The 22928-nt window shown below is 43.3% G+C and overlaps 1 protein-coding gene across 1 annotated transcript in view; it reads left to right on the top strand.

Moving 5' to 3' along the window:
* The window catches only part of clybl (citrate lyase beta like), a 57318-nt gene that overhangs the window by 29994 nt on the left and 4396 nt on the right, over positions 1–22928 (top strand). The window contains exons 2-6 of the mRNA XM_034128893.1: positions 428–638; positions 14725–14913; positions 19551–19652; positions 20656–20749; positions 20861–21028. Of these exons, the coding sequence (XP_033984784.1) occupies positions 428–638; positions 14725–14913; positions 19551–19652; positions 20656–20749; positions 20861–21028 (764 nt within the window). The remainder of the gene's footprint in view (positions 1–427; positions 639–14724; positions 14914–19550; positions 19653–20655; positions 20750–20860; positions 21029–22928) is intronic.

Genomic DNA, 22928 nt, shown 5'->3' with positions numbered 1-22928 from the left:
AACAGAACTCCCAAAATGAAACGTTTCCAGACTTTCACTCTAGTGTTGAGGAAGAGACCTCCTTCTGCATCCTCGCGTATAATATAAACACTGTAGATATTATGAAGATGAATGCAGTAACAACCTTTAATTATTCATTGCCCTTAGCGCTGTATTGATACCCCGGGTTTTTATGAGTAATGTATGCACCAAAGACATGCATTTTAGCCTTTTTTGCGAGAGTATTTAACTAAAATGGAAGCACTCTGTTGTGTGGATGAGCGGTTCTGGAGAAAGTCAGTACTGAGGGCCAAGAAATCAGCCTGTTCCGAACAGTCACAGTTTAAACAGACACTGCACTATAGTCTTTATGAAATTGACTCAAACTCATGTGTCTGCTCCATCCTGTGCCACTGTGCTTATGTATGTTTTATATTTGTGTTGACAGGGAGAGGGGTTGGCTCCTGCCCACAGCCTGGCAGAATACCGAGGCCGGGCGTTATCACCACCACTCGGCAGGCTCCTCACTGCGCTACATACCCCGCAGGGCGGTTCTCTACTGCCCCGGCAATGATGAGCGGAAATTGAGGAAACTAGCTTCGCTGGATGTCGACTGTGCCGTCTTGGACTGTGAGGATGGCGTAGCCCTCAGCAAAAAGGTACACAAATGCACAGGTGCACATTTATAAAGGAAATGCAGCTTCATAAGAACAGGTCAGCAAGGAGCACAAAAAAACACACACACACACACACACACACATTCACACTCACACTCACACTCACACTCACAGCTGTGAGATCCGGAATGATTTTAATTACCTTTGCCTCCTTCAGACAGGTGCTTGGTCTTAATCACTGAAAGGAAAACTACCTAAGTGAGATGTTTAAAACAAGCACATTTCACCCTATTATGATAGTATAAAGGCAGTGGTGCCCCCCTATCAGGGTCCTTTAATACAAGGTGACCATGTCCCACTGGGTTAGCAGCGGGAAAGCACCAGATGCAGCAGGTTAAAAGCATTCTCCCCCCACCCACTCAGCCTCCCCATTGGCCCTGCTGAACTGCCCATGAAATTGTGATTGGAGAGTGGGATAAAGAAGGGGCCCGGGTAAAAAGTTAACAAACAAAGGTTTTTAAGTCATGATAATAAAGATGATTGATATAGCTGCAGGCTGTTCCTGTAGTAGACAAAGCCAATAAGATGATGGCCTGTGTGACTGACAGGCTAAACTGTGACCCTGCGATGGAGTTGGTGGATGTCAGAGCTTCTCTCTTTATTATGTGTTAGAGGGGGAAATGTAGAGAGGAATGCAGCCATTCAGGCTAGAGGAGAATTCAGGCAGTGGATGTCAGCATGTGAGCAGCTGTATCTCTATTTTTATTTCCTTAAAAGTATCATGCTTTTACCTTTTACCCACTCATTTCTTAAAGCAGTATTCACGCCTTAAGGTTAAAAGTCTAAGTTTGGTGGCAACAAATGGGAATCTTGAATTTGATCTGATCTTTTCTCATTTCTAGAAGACATTTTGTGATCTGGTGTGATGTACCTTTTTTTAAAGACTGCATTTAGGCCCTGGTAAAAGTTTATTTATATAGCACATTTCAACACAAGGCAAACAAAACAAACATTAAAAGCATTCAGATAAAGTAAAGCGCAACAGAAACACATACATAGAATGGCTAAAATAGAATAAGAAAGGTATAAAATATAAGTTACAGTGCAATGTAAGAAATGAATAGTAATTTGATTTAATGGAATAGGCTAACCTCTCTATTTTCCACTAGTAGAACTCTAACAATACCAACAATACATTCTCTAACAATAGTATATCACCTTACTTTTCCCATCCCAACAATCCTATTACTTTTCCTTCCTCTGATCTGGCTGCATCAGCAATATAAATTACAAAGCATTGCATCACATTCTTTGACACCATAAATCCATAGTCAGCCACAGTGGGCCAAAATCCAGTTACCCAATATGTATTTGCCAGGTCATACTGTGTGATATAAAAATGTATTATTTACTCAATAACATAATGCACCTTTCCTACTGGCCTTTCTTCACTTCCCACACTCTCAGCTTCTTACTCCACTGTGGCGATTGAAAATCCATGGGGGTTGTTATGTAGTTTTTCGTTCCCTTTACGCTGGTATTTTTCTTGTTGGATGAACAGTGCTCTTGTATGTTCCGGTCTGTGTCAACGACATTTGTTTTAGATATTATTTTCTTTGTTTGGAATCACTTTTGCTAATTAGTTCTTGTACAAAAACTCAAAAATATTTTCTTTATATGTATTCATACTCTATACTATTATATTCATTGATTGATACCATGAGTTACTAGCCCTAAGTATATTTTATTTGTTTGGAGTCATGCAAAAAATATTTACATAAATAGGATTTTTTCAATTAAGAGATGCTAAATATTCAGTGTTGGAATTACATTTGGTACAAATGGCAGCAGCATCTGATTGAATCATTGTCTGGTACATTCAGCATCATAGTAATGACATGTGGTGTTTCTGCTATGTTGGTAAGTTGTCCTTCTAACGCAAGTCTGACAAATGCGATTGCGCTTTTCAAATGCTTAAAACATTTCAGGGAACACTAAATCATCACAGGTTAAATCTCAGTCCATTCAACTTCTGGGATGGAACAGGTCCAATTTGTGAATCAAATTCCCCTGTATTTGTGACAAATTAGGCAACAGCAAGACGAGCCCAAAAAGGGGAATGGTTTTGCTGCTGGTGGCCAAAGACCGGTTCTCTCTGCTCATCCTTTCTGGGTGATATTACTCAAGTTTTACATTTGACTAGTGCTCTTCTCACTCCTGGAGCACGAGGACGCACCTGCAGCACATTCAGGTTGCACAGGTGGCCACCTCCTTGCCGTCACAAGAATGTTTGCTGTATCTCCCAGCACAGTCTCCAGAGTATGAAGTAGATACCAGGAGCTGGGCCATTACACACGGAGAGCTGGACAGGGCCGTAAAAGGGCAACAACCCAGCAGCAGGACTTGCTCCTATGCGCGAGGAGGAACAGGAAAAGCACACACATTGCTACTCATGTTCATGTTTCTGACCAAACTGTCAAAGGAGCCACCACATTTCCGTTAGGCGAAAAACCGAAAAAAAAATGCTTTTAAAATGCTTGTTTTCTGAATAAAGATCGGATCGACCAGGCTAAGCTAACGTTGTATATGCTCCGTCATAACAACGGCCTACAGACATAAATAAACCAGCGACTGTATTCGCCATGACACAGACAGTCTGTGGTTTGTACTTGTTTAACTTTTGTCCAGTTTCTGAACAGATATGAGGAGCTGTGAACTATGTGTGCTAACTGCTAACAGCTAACGGCTGATGTTTTCTGGTTGAACGTCAGTGACGGCAGGCTGAGATCCTCACCGCTGATTGGCTACCGCGAGATCACGTCACGCGAATATGACGCTCGAGTTGAAAAAATTGAACTCGAGTGTTTGTCGCGGCTCTCTTCAATCGCCTCAATCGCGCCGCGGAATTCACGCCCACCGCTTCATGCTCGCCGTCGGAGAGAATTTGCGTCTGTCCGCGTCTCTGCATTGACTTTAAATGTAATCGCGCCGCCCCCAAACATCGCATCGCGTCCGGTGTGAACGAAGCATAATCGCTATTATCGCATCGCTCTAAACCAGGGCTCTCCAACACGTTGATCGCGACCTACCGGTAGCTCGCGGGCAGCTTTTCAGTAGCTCGCCGCTCGATTATAGATTATAGCGTATGGTTGCTTATTGATTTTTCGGCCGCGGCTGGACAATAACGTTTTTTTATTTTAGAATTTTTTCTGTCACACGAATATCAAATGGTCGGTGACGCAGAGATCAAGGAACAGACGTGACAGCAGCACAGCGACAACACACACGGAGCAGTCTGCTTTCTCCACCAACACCAGTCCAGAACCAACAGCAGAATGACCCGCTCTGAATCAGGCCCTGTCGCTGCGGCTCAGAGACACACAGGGAGGGATTTGTGTTTTTTTAAAAACACTCGTTATCGTCATGTCAGGTTTTTGGTGGATTTAATCAAGTCTTGGATTGCAGAGTATGAATGTCCTCTTGCTATTTTCAGTTGATAAATACTTGTGTAAAGTTTGTGAAGGCAGGAGGAAAGCTTCCGCGATCACCATCTCCTCTTCGTTCCTCCAAACCCCGCCCCCTCCCTGAAAATAATGAGTGACAGGCTGATAGTGACCCGATAGAAACTTTATTATTCACTTAATCACTGATTGAGATATGATGAAGCTAACTTAATCTCATACATTCATGGGATTTATGTAACAGTAAGACAGAGAATGTAAGTGTGCACCCACATGCACTATTTTTGTTTTTATAATGCTGTTGTAAATACTCCTGTTGTCTGATGTGTTCAGACTCAAGTCCTGTGTGTGATGCCACATTCAAGACATTCAGTGTCTTTTTTTTTTAACAGAAGACCGTAGCTAGAAGCTGCAGCTAGACTGCAGAAGTATTAGTTTTTTGTTTTTGAGGATGGAACCATTTTCACACACAGATATAGGGAGGCTAGACCTATACAATTGATTTATTATGGTTTATAATTCAATGTCAAGACGAAGAAGAAGAAGAAAAAGATGGCTGAACAACTGTTCAGTGTCAATCCTGTGGAGGTGGAGGTTATAAATCTCCAAAATAATGTTCAGCTTAAGTCTCAGCAAAACTCACAACATTTCTGGAGCTTTGTAGACCCAGAAAACTATAGAACATTCACCAAGCAGCACTGAAAATGTCTGCTTTATTTGGTTCTGTTCTACATACCTTTGTGAAGCAGCTTTTTCTGACATGAATGTCATGAAATCTAAATACAGAACAATACTGACTGATGAACATTTAAATGACTATTAGAGTGAACCTAAGTGGGTCCAGCATACACCTGTATGGTGGACTGCATGCAGTGCCATTCATCTCACTAACAAAAGAGTGAAATGCTTGTAAGGACATTTATGTGCATTTTCAGTGATGTACTTATTATGTGGGCCATAATAATATGTGAGAAATCTTCGTTTTCTTGGACCTTGATGTGAAGTTAAGATTTTTGATAAGCTTTAGGTATTGCAATTTCACACGTGTACAAAAGTATAGCTTAATTCAACTGATGAGGGCTATGTGAATAAATGTAAGCGATGTGATGCAAGTAGCTCTTGGCCACTTTCATTTTTTGAAAGTAGCTCTCAGATGAAGAAAGGTTGGAGACCCCTGCTCTAAACGCTGGAGTTTCACCGCGGCTGTCAGCTGTGTTTACTCGCATCATTCAAACAAGATGCGCTGGCTCGGGGGCTACAACTAATAAATTAATAATAAATTGCTCTTTTTGTCATTTCACAGTACAGGTACTATGTAACGAAATTGTTCCTCTGCATTTGACCCATCCTAGTTAGGAGCAGTGTGCTGCCGTGTCCGGCGCCCGGGGAGCAGTGTAGGGAACGGTGCCTTTCAGGGACACCTCGGTAGCACTTGGTCTTGCCGGGACTCGAACTGGTGACCTTCCAGTTGCCAAGCTAAGTCCCTATCGACTTCGCCACCACCGCCCTAACTACAACACAATGAACATATTTTATCGTAATTAAATTGTAATACACGTTTCTAAATGATGCCGAAGTAACAACATACTGATACCGGTTAGTAAAAACCATGAATTAATGCTTGACACGTCTGCAGACAAGACGGCAGGCAAAACACCTTTTAAAATGCTTGTTTTCTGAATGAAGATCAGATCGACCAGGCTAAGCTAACGCAGTATATGCTCCGACCGTCCACACTCATAACAACGGCCTACAGACATAAATAAACCAGCGACTGTATTGGCCATGACACAGACACTCTGTGGTTTGTACTTTTTAACTTGTGTCCAGTTTCTGAACAGATATGAGGAGCTGTGAGCTCTGTGTGCTAACAGCTAACGGCTGATGTTTTGGTTTTGTGGTTCTACGTCAGTGACGGCAGGCTGAGATCCTCATCGCTGATTGGCTACCGCGAGATCGCGTCACGGGAATTTGACGCTCGAGTTGAAAAAATGTAACTTGAGCGGTTGTTGCGGCCCTTTTATAATTTTCTAATCATAAATCTATCGATTCGATTTATGATTCGAAAATTATAAAAGTAGGGTAGACATGTGGAGATTATCCGACGGAACAAAACGTGATCCGTCTCTTAAATGTGTGTCAACCACAGACCTTATTTCGAGCTATTTTCCTTGCTTTTTTGTCGAAGGAACCCATGCGCAGCTTACTTCCGGGTTTTAGGACGCGTCACTGTGGCACTCTATTCGCTTCAACCGCTTCATGCTCGCCGTCGGAGCGAATTTGCGTCTCTGCATTGATTTTACATGTAATCGAGCGGCCCCCAAACATCACGTCCGGTGTGAACGCAGCATTAGACCAACTGAATTGGAAATGAAAAATGTTTGACTGACAAATGCTATGGTGTATACTATAGCTGCGATTATATTCACCATGACAACCTCTCAGTTGGCACTGTGCATTTGCCAAGAGATCCCAGGCCTCAACAGTGGTCTTAATGCATGACTGTTTTTTTTTTCTTCTGGAGAGAGATAATAGGAGCAAAGCAAGTCAAGGCCTTCTTAATGCCATCCGGAACCTCTGTTTTAATAAAGCCAACACTGCGTTAGGTGAAGTTACTGAGTATGCATGGATAGGCCTTAAATGGGGCTTCTGCCCACAACCACCCTCCTATTATGTGTTCATTAATGTATTCTTTTCATTATCTGTCACCTTCACCTTAAAACAGAGAAGGATATTCATGACAAAAAGGTACGCCATTGAAGGTCAGTCCACCCCCTCCCTTTGGAAATTGAAATCCGGCAGTGCCCGCTTTAATTGCCTGCCGCTTTGACTCCAAAAATGTCTGCGCTCCATCTTGGCAGTGATGCTAGCTGCTTACGAGGCAGGGAGATGAGAAGAGGAGTAAAGGGTAGGAGCCACCCAGAGCTTGCTAACTGTCACCACAGACCCAGAGGGGAGAAAAGGGGGGAGGAGAGAGGGGAGGGAAGACAAGGCTGACTGCTCTAACACTCTTACACATATCATCATATCTGTATGATCAGTGGGGTGGAGGAAGAGGGAGGGCAGGTTGAAACCCCGGAGCGGAACTGACGGCTACACCTGTCCTCTCTCCTCCTCTCTCCCTCGCTGTCTTGTTCTTTCATTGTCCCTCCCTCTCACTCCTCTCTCCTTCGCCAGGGTCCTAAGGGTTAAGATTGTTTATCTCTCGCTATCGTGTTCCCTCTCTGTCTCTTAGTGCCCTGTGGTCCAGTATTCCTCCTGGCCTTTCTCTCCCTCTCCCTCTCTTTTCCCCACATGGGTCCCTCCATCCTCCCTGACTCCCCCCTGCCTCCCTGCCGTAGAGATTCACTCCTAATCCCTGGAAGTTTGGAACTAATGAACTAACTGCTGAGCCGCTGCCACGGAGCTTGGTCCCAAACTATACTGTACTTCACACTCGATTTCCTCTCCAGATGGCATGGTGGCGCGGTCGACACAACGGGGAGCACCTCTCACACACCAGCACGCGCCTGCGAATGCGCACGAGTACACACACGACATGCAGAACACAGACATGCACACACAGGCAAGCGTGCACACGTAGACACACACAAGCAACAATGCACATGCGCAGCGGCACATACACATATTGGTACAGTCTGCAGCTCACTGTTGAACGGTCCAGTATGACGCAGGACCAGTGTCTGCATTCACCCTCAGTACATTTAAGTATCAGCGTAACTTTCAGGAGTATTAAATCTGCCAATTCAACTTTGTCTGAAGGCATATACAACCTAAATCTAAAATAACCAATAGTGATCAACCCCCCCCCCCCCCCCCCCCCCCGTAGCTTTTATTGGGCCCATGTGGAAGCCTTGATGGAGGTTTGTGCCCTTCTAGCTTCCAACAATCTTCATCGTCGTAGATCATTTCAAAACCCTAACCCTAAGGCTGGTGCCCCACGGGAACACATACGGCAAAACGCATAGGATTAACGCAAACGCAATCGCCAAAAAGCTTCCGTCCACACGCAATATACACCGGATAGTGTCTGTTCACACAAGACAGCTCCGTTTAGATCCAACCGCTGGAAAAAGCTGCAGTACATATGCCGAGCCTGTACGTGGCGCTGTAACTTCCTCCACAAAAGCAGCAACTTCCTCCACAAAAGCAGCGAATGTTGTCATGGCTGCACTTCTGGTTAGGGTTAGGGTTGACCGGGCAGAGTTTTTCGCCGGTCAACGTGTGTTAAAGTTTAAATCTTCCGGACAAAAATATAAAAGTGCCGGTCAAAGGTCTTCTTTGTTATTTATTAAGCTTTAAAACAAATGAATAACGCCTATATATTATAATAAAATACACGGAGCCTGTCCTCTCTTTTTCCTCTCTTCTGACAGCGTCAGTGTCTGTCTCATGCAGCAGCTAATCCAGTAATGAGTGACCCGGCCGACAGTAAAAAATAAACATATTTATAACTAGTTTAGGTAGTTTGAGAGGTAGGCTAATTAAAATAGCTAAGGGTGATGATCTGACTTGAAGTGTGTAGCGGGAGGAGCTGCGTGTCTCCGTCCTGTCAGATTAGACTTCACTCGCGTTTATGTCCATATCGAGATAAAGATAAATAATCTGAATTCAGTGTGCAGTTTACTTTTGCGGGGGTGAGCAGCAGAGGTGGGGGGAGGCGGGGCTATTGCGTCATCATTATCAGAAAATGACCGTATAGAGGCGACCACACGGAGCCGTATGACCCCCCAGAGCGCTCCGTTCCCAGATCTATCCACCTTTGGACCCGTTGTCGTTTGCGGGGTCCGTTTCTATCGTTTAGTTACGGCCTCGTGTGGCAAAAAGGGCTATACGCAAGAGAAATATGCAGATACAACCCGTTTTCGTTCCCGTGGGGCACCAGCCTAAGACACAGAATATGATAGAATATAATACAAACCTACTCGTCAAGACCAAATACAGCTTGAGCAATTAGTTGGGAGTTAAATCAGCACCTTATTGTAGGTCTATTGTATAATAAGGTACAGTTAAACTACTAACAATAATATGTTCTTACACTGTAAAGTGAGGTTTTGAACTTCAAGTTTGACCATGTTTCCTTCTGTTTAAGACACTTTCTTCCTCCCCTGTTAAAACTACTGGCCACGGGTCAATAGACTAAACCTCTGGTTGCAGTGAGAGCAGCTGAGGGAACACATTATTACAGTCAAACTTTTTTTTCAGTCAATAGATAGGTCTATGCATGAACTGTGTCTGACACCAGAGATTTTAAACTTAACATAAATTATACAGCCAACTGTCAAGTGAAACATGACCTCAGTTCAATGCTCACTGTGTTATTCCAGAGGACACTGAAAGATCTGCTCTCCATTTAAGCGGATTCAAGTGACTAAACTCTTGACAGGAGCTCCTGGGAAATGATGTTAGCCAGTTGATTTATGAATACTGAGCATTTGTGTTTTGTGTGTGTCAGTGTGTATTTACATCCGTGTATATGCATGTTCTTGTGTGTATGTGTTTGTATACTTGTGCGCTCAACACCTCTGAGGACCCAGGAGACTCGAGAAACTCCCAGTCAGGCTGCCAAGACTCACAAACGGGATGTGAGTCGCTCAGCCAGAAAATAGACCCTGTCCCCCGCCTTATCAGAAAAACCTTCAAATCCAAACCTCACTGACTGTCGCTGCATTTGTGTGTCAGGCGTCATGTGTCAGGTATCGATTGGAGACCTCAGGGAGGGAATGATAGGCGAACGAGAGGTCAGGGTGCGTAGGAGAGTGATGACAGCGCTGTGATTAGCATTCGTTGCTCAGAAGTGGTGAGAGCTTGTACGTTGTCGGAGCAAATGGAAAGCGGAAGGATTTAAAGGAGTAAAACCACTTTCTCACGTGTATCTTTTTAGATAGCAATATAAGTCATAGATTACATTTGAGCTTTTCGTTTCTTTTGAGTATCTTTTGAAACGCACTCATGCTGCTGATCCAGATACCGTGGGTTAAAGGCGAGGATTGAAGCCGAGTGAGGGATTGGAAAATGCTGAGACATGGAGAACAGAGAGGCCCTCTCTTATTATCCTGTTACACTCTCGTGTTTTCACTGGCAGAGGCGAAGCCCTCAACGCTCTGTGCTACGTGGGCTGCACAACGCAATACTTGAAGAGTAACCCCAGAAGGAGGAGTGATGATGGAGCAGGCGAAAAGGAGAGGAAAACATGAAAGAATGGGAGGTGGAGGGAAGGGATGGAGCAGATGTTTGCGCATGGGGAAGAAGAAAGCAAGGCTGTACCTCTTATTTTGCAAGAAATTGACAGAGTTTATGTTTTCTGTCTTAATGTCGGGTTTTGTAATCGCATTCCCGCTAGCTACATTCTTATACTGCTAAAACAAATAAACACAAAATATAATTTTTAAAAAGGAACATATCTTTGTTTATATTAAATCAATGATACACTTTTTTATTGTTACCAAAAAGAAGCATACCATTTAAGCATTGTCTAGAAACTGTGTGTTGCAGGCCTCTACACAAAGCTTGGCACAGTCTGTTTCTCTCTAGACTCAATACACTGCCATCGGCCATTTGTTGTCATCATTCAATTGTTGCATTTTCTTTTCACATGTGCCCTCAAGACACATGTTTACTCGTTGTGTTTTCACACCTCCTTTTCCTTATTAGCACCTTGATCACATTAACTGATCATGACACCAAGTTGAGAAAAAATCCCTTCCTTTCAAGGACCCACATTTTAAAGATTCAGTTTGATTTGCAATCAAGAACACTATAGCAGATTCAGTTAGTGACACTTTTTTTATACACGTGTTAAGTTTTACAGACAAAAAGCTCTTGCTAAAAAATGATGTTGTGCTTTTTTTGTTGCGTATTTGTTTCACAAACCGGCATTTACTGATGAAAGCTAATAGATAGCACGTTAAGCGTAATTATTATGGTGTTATAAAGTGTTGTGAGGCAAATAGCAAATTGGACAGACTAGGTTGGAGACAGCTGTACTGGGAGTTGCAAATGAGACATAATTGCAAACTAATGCTTAATCACTTATGAACAAAACTCCAAATAATTGTAATTATGCAGAGAATAGATTTATGTAAAGATACTGAATGATGAGCCGTACCATCATTTTTTCCTACAAAATGGATACATAGCCTCGGGAATTAATTTCCAGAATAACATTGCAATGCAGCTTGTAATGAACTGTAACCAAAGAGCTATAATGAGATCCTTTCATGGCTAATTAAAGTGAATACATAGTTAGCTGTTCTTCCACCTCAGGCTGTCAGTTTTTACCAAAAAAAGACAAGCAGGTTTCACGATGTACAAATCCCTCCTTCTCTTTCCTGCTAGTAATGTCTTGTTGTCTGCCCTGACAGGATAACTGATAACTCGGTGTGCCTCCAACTGACAGAGTGAAGGCCCGAGTCTCCTTTGGCTACGTCTCAGTTATCAACGTAGCCTGAATTAGTCAGTCATCTCACTCCAGCTTTCTGGAGTGTAGCGTGCCACTTGTCAAAACCCATCCGCAATGACTTGAAGCCTGCTAACACGCACACCTTCTGAAAAAGACAGACGAACAAGTGCGTACACACTCACACGTCAGGCAGGCAGCCTTCACCTGCGATAGTCTGCAGCTCATTTTAAATGGCATCGCAAGTAGCACAGCAGGACGCAAAACGCCAGCTCTCGCAAGGTAGAAAAAAAGCAAATGGAAAAACAAGTGCACTCATTGTGACTCATGAATTCCCACTCTTTTCACACAAAACCAAACATATACGCTTGGCGAATAAAAGACAAAGCAGTCCACTGTTTGAAGGCATTTTGTCTGTGATAAATGGTGCGATCTGCATACAGTACACATTGATTTTGAGAATGAAGATGTACAGACTTTTTGAATTTACACTCGCTTAACGCTGTTAATGATCATCATTTACATCAGTAGTCTATTATGTATTTTGCTGTTTATCAGGCTAGTGATAACCAAAATCCCCATACATTTTTGAAAAGTCTACTCCACCCCTTCTATGGTTCACTTCTCTGTTTTTTTTCAATGTTGTATCCAGTGTACTGTATACAGTACAGTAACTACCATTGCTCTAAGATCCTATTCAAATTGAATAAAGGGACAGGGAGTCTGTCCGGGGGTGATGTTTGACGTCGCTCGTTTGAAGCCGCAGGGCTGGACATCCATGATCTGATGCTGGAAAGGAAGTCCGTCCCGCTGTGGACTGTACACACATGAGTTTAGACGCTCTGGTCTGATGTGTCTACAAGGCTGTAGCCATGCTGTGTCACGTATACACAGCACTCTGTAGGATCCTGGGCGTCAAGGCTCAGGCTGTGTGTTAAGGAGCTGACCTCGCTCTTTGGAAGGTCAGCCTCTCTGCACTTGAAAAGCTTCTCGTGTGCATCTATGCATTCGACAACCCTGCCTGCCTGACCAACTGCTCGCCCGCCCGCCTGCCTGTGTGTCGGCTTCTAATGATGAGGATGATGGAGGGAATCAAAGAGGAGATGGAGCTGACGTTGGGGCGAGCGCTCCATGGGACACCAGGTGATTGGGGAAGGGAGCTTTGAAGCAACTTGTTGGATGGCTGTCCATTAATGTAAAATATCTCCTTTTCAAAGGGCTTTATTCAAGCTCGGAGTAGCGGAGCCCATAGGGGTCAAGGTGTATGGCGGAATTATATCTCTCTCTTTACAGAGAAAGCAAGATAAAAGAAAGGATAGTGCGCAGTGACCTGGCCTTCTCCTGCCTTCCTGGCGACCTTCCCGGCGTCATGGTTTCAGAAATACCGTCGCTAAGGAAGAAAAGTGCAGGAGACAATCCTTGCAATGAGTGGTCTCTGGTTACATTAGGAGTTTTTTTTACATGCAGGCTGCTTGTATCAGGCTGAGTTTGGAGCGGGAGGCTCCAGTCTATTTGATCTGTGAATGTTATAAACCATGCTTTTTGATCCTTTCTGCATCGCTATTTATTTAGTTTGGTCAGGGATCAATGCGACTCCTGGCATTATGAGGCAGCCAGCGGTTCTCACAGATCAATTTTCTCCAGTCACCATGAACTAAGGAAGGACAGACAGAATGTAATCTACCAAGTAGCAGGTTTATGAACAGTGAATTATGGCTGCGTAAATCGCTCCATCCGTTTTAAGTTACCACGGTACAGTTACAGGTCGATCTTGGCTCTTGAGAGCGACAGTAGGCAAGAGTAACAGAGAGGTTACAGCAAAGATCACAGCCCTCTCATCGTATGCTGTGACAATCCCTCTTGTCTCATTCAATGAGGCTAAAGGCAGACATAGATGACACACAGCAGTCCATCCCACTCATGACCCCTATTAAATCCCAGCAAATCTTTGATATGTACTTTGATACCATATTTTATTGATACTGGAGGGGTGTTGGCAATATCAAGAACAGTTCTGCATTCCAGCAGATCAGAACGAGGGCTGTTTCGTCTCAGAAGCTGTCTCGTGAACTTTGAGGGGTCCCCGTCATCTCATACAACTGAACCTCGGTTGGCTGTGTAGTCCACTTTACTTTTTACAAGAGATTGTGATGTATGGGCTCTCCATGTTGTATTTGTCTACAGTTTCTCTTTCATGGACACACTTCATTTTATTACTTCAGTTATCTGTCCACTAATGATCACCCTGTTTTTATGTTCAACTCATGATCCGTTTGAAGTCATACGAAAAATGTGCATCACATTGCATGATGCGACGTTTACCACCAACTTTCAGTGCCGTAATCAAATAACCTCCATTGCATTTCATGAATAAGCATCTCCAAAACGTGGTTTATTCAGTACTTCTGAGAGAATATTTTGGTGGTATAAAGGGGAAAACCGGAAATAAATCCCAATCTAAGGATCACCACTACATATACACACACAAGCACTCAAAGGCTCCTGCCTATGATCTGACCTGACAACTCCTAAGCTACCGTTTCCTCATGCTGCTTAACTGGGACCACATTTCTCCCAGAGAGCCTCTCCCCTCTCACTGGCCGGACCTCTCTCCCCATTTCATCCCTCGCTCTCTCCATTCCTGTAGTCCAGCATCTGGTTTGAATATAGCGGCGTGTGCTGGTGTGTTACTGATAGAAGCTGGGACTGTAGGTTTCGCTTTGATTCTTTTTTTCCCCCATCCTCCGCATCTCTCTTCCTGCTCAGCTTATACAATGCTGGCATTGAGAGAGCAAAGTTGAGTGTGCAGCTTCTGTTTAGGTGATTTGTGGCTTACCGTGTTTATATATAGATGAATAGCAGCCAAGGGAGAGGGCAGGTGGTTATTTGGTGGTGTATTTTTCTATGTTTAATATTCATTTTCATACCATTTATTCCAAATTGATGTATGCTTTGTCAATCACCCACTAATGACACCTTATTTGTTTTGGCATTGTGTAGTCTATTTTTATGATTAGGCTTAATGTCCATTATAATCTATGTAGAAACATTTTCTTGGAAGAAATTTGACTTTAATTTCATTCTTCAACGATGTATCCAGTACTTTTTTTTTGCTCTCGTTTGCCTGTTTCTCCTATATTCTTGGGTAGTCACAAGCTGTCGTATCTTAAAACATTTCACATTAGTGATTCAATATTGCATTCCAGACCAAATGCATGACGTGAAATAATGAGGCTCTCTGTGTGTGTGTTGTGTTCCTTTGCTGCAGACAGAGGCCAGGGAGACCATCCCCAGGATGTTGGCTGAACTGGACCTGGGCCGGACGGAGAAGTGTGTGAGGGTGAACTCTGTGTCCAGTGGCTTTGCTGAGGCTGACCTGCAGGTCATCCTGCAGGCTGAGGTTCTCCCTCCTGCCATCATGTTGCCTAAAGTGGAAGACACGCAGGAAGTGCAGTGGGTAAGTTGGAAGTATTTGCCTGCCTTTGAAGTGCTTCTGTCGTTTTCTAAAGTCAAAGAAGACTTACTGAAGTAACCGGAAAGAGATTTATTTCAAAACCATGTGCAAAGAAAAAAGAAACCCAAAGTTGCAATACATGCAAAAACTAAACAGGACTAGAACAAACATGATTTTTCTCTCTTTCTCCTCTGGGTGTCTCTTTAAAAAAACACAGCGGTGCTCTAACACAAACTCATGGAGTAAGAGGAAACCACGGGAATCTTGAAAGCAATCATAACAAACTTTTCCATTTCCCAGTAAAACTGGGAATCGATCCCTGTGGCAGAACTCAGGGACAGAGTGTTTTTCTTGGCCGCTGCTCAAGTAAAAGATGACATTTCTTCGGATTAGCTTCAAAAGCCTGATAGCTCTCTGAAACATCACAACGGGACCTTCTGCTACTGCTGAACTCAAAGGAAACATTTTAAGATAAGAAGTACTTTGTTGATCCCAATTTGGGAAATGTTTGATTCATATTGTGGTTAAGGATTTATCCAATCAAACTTAAGGCTCCAAACGGGTGCCAATAAATTCTATGCTGAAACATGCATTACATTCAGTTATTTATGGACACCTTTGAATAAGTTTTGATATTAACTTGAAAGGCCATCTTGCCAGTTGTGTATGAGCAAGAAAACAAACTGATATCTTAAATTACAAAGTGAGAATGTAAATCTAGTTGCCTTTTGTCTTGGTACTTGAAGGTCTCCCGTCACCTCTCTGATCAAAACTCTTCTAGATGTGCAACCACGAAATGATTGCCCACTGATATTATTCCCAATTTTCAGTATTATAAATTGCAATTGGTCCATACTAACTGCGCCTGCGTCCTAGTTAAGAGGTGCTAGTCTGGGCTTGGCCATCCCTCTGGCTTTCTATAAAGGGGCGCTGTACGGATGCCAGGTCCCCAAAGGTCAGGAGACAGTGACATCATTAATGCAGGCTTTTCTGATCAGCTCCATATGGTTCACTTACCACAAGGAACCAGGTTACTGTCTGCCTCCTTCCCTGTGTGTGTGTGTGAATACAGTTCACAGGTTCAAGAACTTCTTGCTGAATACGGTTGACATTCTTTTCCTCTCTTTTCACACATTTTTAATATGGACATGCCGTTTACCTAAGCATTTTTTAAGTGGCTGTTTTCCTCTTTAAAGCTTTTATTATGTCAAGCTATATAACTGTTTGGTGATTACACAAGAGGAGACATTAAGAATTGTTTAGAAGAGAGAGGTCAAAGGAGGGTGTTTTGTTTGGCTTTTCCCCCAGCTTTACGCCCACACACACACACACACACACACACACACACACACGTTTATGTACACTCATACAAGGTCTGGGGCAGGACGTTTTTAACTAGTGCTTTTAATTAGAACACATCTATTTCCTGCTGCCCTTTTCTTTCTTCCAAGTATAATTGCTGACAGGTGTTCACTAATTCTCTCCCTAAGCTCAGCCGTTCCTCCTTTTGCTACTTTTCTTCGCTGAAGTCAATTGTATTCTACATTAATTTCCTTTTGTAAAGAAACAACAACAAAAATTCATTCACTGTTGGGTATTATTACGCTGAAAATCTCAGTCAGCCCATTGAGAGCTATAAAATGATAGAATAATTGCCTGCTTATGTACTTTTTTTTTCTCCTTTTCATACTAAAGCTTTGTTGCAGGAACACTGAGTGCACTGTAAATCTGTTCTCACGCTGGATTTACAGTGTGTTTGTCGGGGTGTTTCTGCATCAGCAGGTGCATGTGTGCTTCTGAGAAAGTCTGTTGCTTTGGATAGGTCCTTGATTTACTTCATCTAATCTCTTCTATGTCCCTCAAACTTTCTCTGGGTCTTCTTTACTCAAGCTTCTCTGTGTGTGCGTTCTTATGCATGTGTCTGATTTTCTCCACTCTTGTAAGGCAGCACAGTAAATCCCTTACTTGTTTATTTTTCTCCCTTTTCTTTCTCTATTGATATTAGCACAAGAACCTCCAGACTGATTTGTCGCTAAAAGATGGACTTGCTTGTTTCCCTTTGTGTGGAAACCTTTAGCTCTGCCTTCCTCCTCTCCCCCAGCCCTTGTGTGACTGACAGGCCTTATTGGGGTATAACAGGCGTAACTCCCTCCTTTGTCTGAGGACAATTCTCACACAGATTCGGAGCCATGTGCATTCTTTGCCCACCACACTATTTGGTGTGCACTGGGACCGAAAGAATCGCACCCTGTCCCGCTCCTCCTCCTCTACTCCTCCTCCCGTCCCCTCCCCTCATCCCTTTCTCCGCTTCCCCTCTGTGAAATGAACACTTCAGCAGGCCGGAAACATTTAATCTGGCCCCCTTTTGAAGAAAATTAATTGAAACTTGTCCCACTATAGCCTCCTTTCTCTGGCTCCATCTCTCCCTCCTTCTCTTTTCATGATTGGGTGGTGAAATTGTCAGAGGGCTTGTTTGTAGCGTGGCTTTGAATGGTGATAAGAGGTGTTATTTCTCCTTTTCTCTTTCCCGTACTTTTGCAATTCAGCAGTGAATAACATCTTAAAGGGTCCTAGTTTTGAGAGCCATTGACAGCTAATGGTTTCTGTATGCAACAGAGGAACAATGAACCGGCGCTATAGTACCTCTTATGCAGTGTAAATCAGGCCCTCAGAGTGTATAATAGCTGAAGAGGAGAATACAGAAGGACAGAAACATGTAATCAGAGAGGCAAGGAGGCTCTTTAGCCAGCGTTGCCGCCGCATTGAGCTGTCATTTGTTTTCCTTCGGCAGAATCCAAACACACGGCTCTTCTCGTCGCGGCCTTGTTGGGGTTTGCGTGGCACAGTGTCGCCGTGGTAATCTCTGTGTGTAATATCAGCCCACAACGGGCCATATCTATCTAGTTTCCTCTGTCACAGAAATAGGTTTATCTACACCCTCTTTTCACACTCCCTCTCTGACCCCCCCCCACCCCTTCCTGTGTTTGCGAAGGAGGGGGGATATTATGCTAAGCCCCCAGCGTTAGTTTTTATGTTACCATAGCAGCCTTGCTCCCACAGGGTTGTGACCTCAGATGATTACAGTACAAAGCCTATTGGGTCTTGAAAACCTCTTTGAAGATGAAAAGTCTTTGATGGTTTGTATTTATGCAAATCTCTGATATGATTTATCCAACAGAGATTGAATAGAGAGATGATTAAAATTGCCCCTATTTTTTGAAATCCTTCAATGGAGGCCCTCTCTTTCAGTTTTTCTGGACAGGAGTGGTAAGTGCGAGCACAGGGTTGTTTTGCGCCTCGTTTAGAAAAATAGCAGTGCTCTACCTGAGGTTATTTATATCTGTCTTTTTTCCTGGTGTGTCAAAGAGGGAGCGAGAGAAAGGAGAGGAAGGGGGGACATGGAGTTAGACATTTCTACTCTGAGCTTTTGCGCCCTCTCCTTTTCTCTTTTTTTTTTAACTGGCATTGAAAGGAAATATCTGACGGAGGGGGCTTTTGTGTGTTTCCAGATGATAGATTTTGGAATTTGGGCTGCCCCACTGGCAGTCCAGGGCTAGCTGTGAACTGGTCTGTTGGAAAAAATTGAAATGCTTTGGTCTTCAAAGAATTCAACTTGGTTTTAAAGCCCTACTTAGGTGAGCTTGCATATTAGCAGGAGTTGTGCAGAATAAAGGCCTCAGCAAAGTGTCACATCACACTCTGATTGTTGCTCCAGTCTCCCTGTTCCCTGCCATGGAGGGGGGGGGGACGCAAAACAGAATAATGTAGGAGTGACACACTCAAAGACATCCCAAATCTTGTTTCTTCTCCCCTTTTCGGTATTCATTTCTGCGTGTGTATGCATGTGCTCGTGCGTGCATGTGTGCATTTACATCTGTGCACACTCTCTCAGGGGAACACATGCTGTAGTTCTGCAGAACCTGTGAAAGAAGCTGGAGCAGAAGACTTCAGACGAGGGGGGGGAACCCTGGTGATAATGTAAAATATTTCATTTCCCCCGCTTTTGTTGTTGCCCTCCTGTGCTCGCTCTCTTCGCTATTTGAACTCTCATAGATGTGTTTCTGCGTAAGGACTGAAATGGAAACAGTGCAGGTAATAAAGGTGTCAAGATTCATATCAAAAGTGAGTTTTTGCATGTTAAGAGTTCTCTTCCCCCCCCCCCCCTCTGTCTCTTACCCCACAGTGGATTGTGAAAGATGTGTCAAATCATTTATGTATTTTTACTCCTGAGGTTTCTTTTACTACCGGTTTTAAATTCACTCTGACTCGATAGCTCAATATGTAAGCGTTGGTTTCCTGTTTTTCTCATTTATATAACTAATAATGGATCATTAGTCCTATGAGGACTTCAGCTGCACTTAACAGCACAAAAATAGAGACCAGCAGAGCATATTATTTCCTTGTAGATCTGTGCATATTAAACACAATATCACAAATCGAATCGGGCTTACCATGAAGTGTTTCTATAACAAAGGCTATAGTGAATAGTCAGTATGTGCTCCAGCAAAGCAACATCTAATAAAAGTGACGACTGTACAAAGTAATTCATTCATTTTGATTGTTCGGTTTATTGTTTTCCATTTACAGAAACCCTGGGTGTTGTTAATGAGTCGTGCATGCGATTGTCCCCGTGTGCTTAGTTTGTTGACAGGTTTCAGCACTACTTGAAAGGACGGGCACTGACAGAACCCGTCCGCCTGGTCACCTTTGTGGAAACTGCTGTGGGCCTGCTCAATTTTAAGGTAAATTACAAACAAACCCCCAAAACTGCCTGCGTAAGGCATTATGCTGTTTGTCCATTGTTCACTTTAGATTAAAGACGGCGTCAGCGAGCACACTCCACGTGTCCAAAATGAAAGGGTTTCAAAGCTTTCGGACAGTCTCTCAAAATGAGGCTTTTTTCTGTTTCCCTTTTCTCTGTCTGTATGCCTGCGTCTCTCTCTACCCCTCTCCAGACACACTGATTTTTAATTAGAGCTGTTTAAATATCATCATAGTGAAAAAGTTCTTAATGATATTTTGGCAGGCATCAAAGCGCTTCCTGTTATAGTACGGCACGACCTTCAGCTACATGGGGGAAAGGGCATGGGTTTTGAGCGTTTGGGTAGAAACAAGCTGTCCGTCCTTTTTTTTATTTGTCTTTTAGTTCTCTACTCTGTTTCTGTGACTGTCTGTGGTTGTCAGTTTGTGTGTGTGTGTGTGTGTGTGTGTGTGTGTGTGTGTGTTTTGATGGCAGGGGGTGCCTCTCTGTGCTTTCTTGAGGGACACCCTGTATCTTTGCCCAGACTGAACCCCAGGTTACAGACATGGAAAAAAAGAAATCACTGTGGCACAGCTAGTGGTGAAATTAATTTGGAGGCTAACAAAAGCCAGGAGACGCATTCTTATTGTTTCACGCTCCTCACCACAGACAATCACATTCCACATTCTTCCCCCTTATTCGGTAATAATTGTTGCCTGAAGTCGTGCCTTAGAAATGGGGTTTATAATTGTTAGACATGTTCAGTAGTCTTAGGTCTTAATAAAAGTAGCCATACAAAAACGTTGCCTTACTATCATCCTGTAATTAAACATTTCTTAAAGAGAATTAAGTGTGATGACTTTTTCTGCCTGCAAAGGAAATTCCGAAATCCAGATTATCTGAACTTTTACATTATCAATAGGTCCAACTTTTGAATTCCTCTATCAATCTGTGACACTTGAGTGAGCCTGTTATAAATTAATACATTCATGCATTCTTTCCAGGCGGTTTGTGAGGAAGTCCGTCGACTTGCTCCGAAGGCCGGCCTCCACCATGACGGTGTGGTGTTTGGCTCTGATGACTTCTGTGCCAGCATAGGTAGTCATTTCACCTCCTGCTTAACTTTCTGCTTGCTGTCTTGTACTTGTCTCTGTTACTTTTTCAATTACCCGTTCAACCACCCTCCCCCCCATATTTTGTATTCTTCAGGTGCCACACGGACCAAAGATGCCAGGGAGCTCCTTTACGCCAGGCAGAAGGTGGTCGTGACCACCAAAGCGTTTGGGCTGCAGGCTATCGACCTGGTCTACATCGACTACAAAGATGTGGAGGGGCTAAGGCGACAGGCCAGGGAGGGCGCTCTCATGGGCTTTACAGGTAAAGCTCCTGCTAAATGGGTCTCTAATCTGCCCATGTCCCATTAAGTAAGGTCACCTCAAGTCATGATCACAACATCTTGGGCCATCCCAGAAATTGCTGTTTTCTGCACATCATTCAGCAGTTGCCCTTTATTTTTATTCTTCACTTCTCCCTGTGGCTGCAAGCCCCCAGGAAGTGCACCGGACTCAGAGGAAAATATTTGTTGTGGCCAAACGGCGGTACTACACTTCCGTATCAGTCGCTGGGCCCGGAAACACTTTTTCCCATTGACTAACATTGGGAAAGAGACGTCTGTAAATTGTTGGATAATGTTTTTTAAACTAAATAAATTACCCAGTATGAACATTTGTATATTATTAAAAACATTCTGCATTATGAACGTGGATCCAACCCACGGGACTACATGAGTTTTACCTTTACCCATGGATGCACAATAAGAACGGATTATATGATTATATGAATACTTTCGTGGCGTTTCGCTCTCTCAAAAGTTGGGCCATTTTGTCTTCATGCGCCAATGAGCAACTCTCATAGGAATGAACGAGGCCCCGCCTCCCACGCTGTATCCAGTTCTTATTATACATCCATGTGTGGCTGCATAACGGACTGTCCTCAACTTCCTGTTGCCAGCAACATTCAGACAATCCAACATTTTGTATCTGTTCCTCCTTGCCTCTTTAACCAGGTCTTTCTCTTTCTTTGTTCCAAGTGAGAATAGGATGTATATGTTATTTGAGTTAAAACGGAGTGGAAGGTTGCAGACCATCTGGCTTTTCATTTGAAATCCATATACTTGTATGATTCATTGTAATGAATGAATGTCTCAAAATGACCATTGTGGCAGTGGTTTAAGAACTGGCTGCTTGTCTTTTTTTAAGCACCTCAGGTGCTGCTAAAGTGAATTGTGAACGACACAGCTGTCCTTAAATGCTTTTCTGACATTTATTTTGTGCCACTATGATTGGTTTTGTGTGTGTGCACTTGGGTGCTTACCTGCTTATGTGCAAATATGCATGTGTGTGTGTGCTAAAGTATGATTTTTTTTTAAAGGGAGTTAAAGTAGTGGTAGGGTCTACTTTAACAGCGCTCTCGGTGAGTCTGTAGCCAGGCAACGCTTGCAAAATGTGTGTGTGTGTGTGTGTGCCCCGCGGACTGCGTGTAACAGACCACAGAAGGCTGGACAGCCTGTTCCAAAGTGAATATTCCAGTCATTCTTCCTCTGCCGCAGCACATTTATATATTCTGATATTTTTATCCTTTGCAGACTGATTATTTTAACATATGATATACTTCCTACTGTGATTTGTTTCCACATAAAAAATGAGGGCGTGGGTGAATCTCATTATATCCTGTTTTATTTTACTATGTTATGTTTAGATTGTTATTCTTTGAATGTGAGATCATTGAACGAAGCAATTAGCCAGCATTCATTCAGGAATGAAATGGAGAAAAAGAAGCACTTAACACTTTTGGGCTCTGAATAATTGTGAATGCTGAGCACACGCTCCATGTTGCCCTGGCCTAGAGACATGTTACCTACACTTCACATCATCAAATCATCTTGTAGCCGAGCTTCTTGCTGCCTCATCCAGCAAATTATTTTCCAGGTGACCTCATTTGCCTGTGTGTGTGTGTGTGTGTGTGTGTGTGTGTGTGTGTGTGTGGTGTGTGTTGGTGTGTGTGTGTGTGTGTGTGTGTGGTGTGTGTGTGTGTGTGTGTGTGTGTGTGTGTGTTGTGTGTGTGTGTGTGTGTGTGGTGTGTGTGTGTGGTGGTGTGTGTGTGTGTGTGTGTGTGTGTGTGTGTGTGGTGTGTGTGTGTGTTAGTGGTGTGTGTGTGTGTGTTGTGTGTGGTGTTGTGTGTGTGATGTGTGTGTGATGTGTGTGTTGTGTGTGTGTGT

The sequence above is a fragment of the Trematomus bernacchii genome, unplaced genomic scaffold, assembly GCF_902827165.1.
Source record: "Trematomus bernacchii unplaced genomic scaffold, fTreBer1.1, whole genome shotgun sequence".
Taxonomy (NCBI): domain Eukaryota; kingdom Metazoa; phylum Chordata; class Actinopteri; order Perciformes; family Nototheniidae; genus Trematomus; species Trematomus bernacchii.
This window is presented reverse-complemented; position numbering and strand designations above follow the sequence as displayed.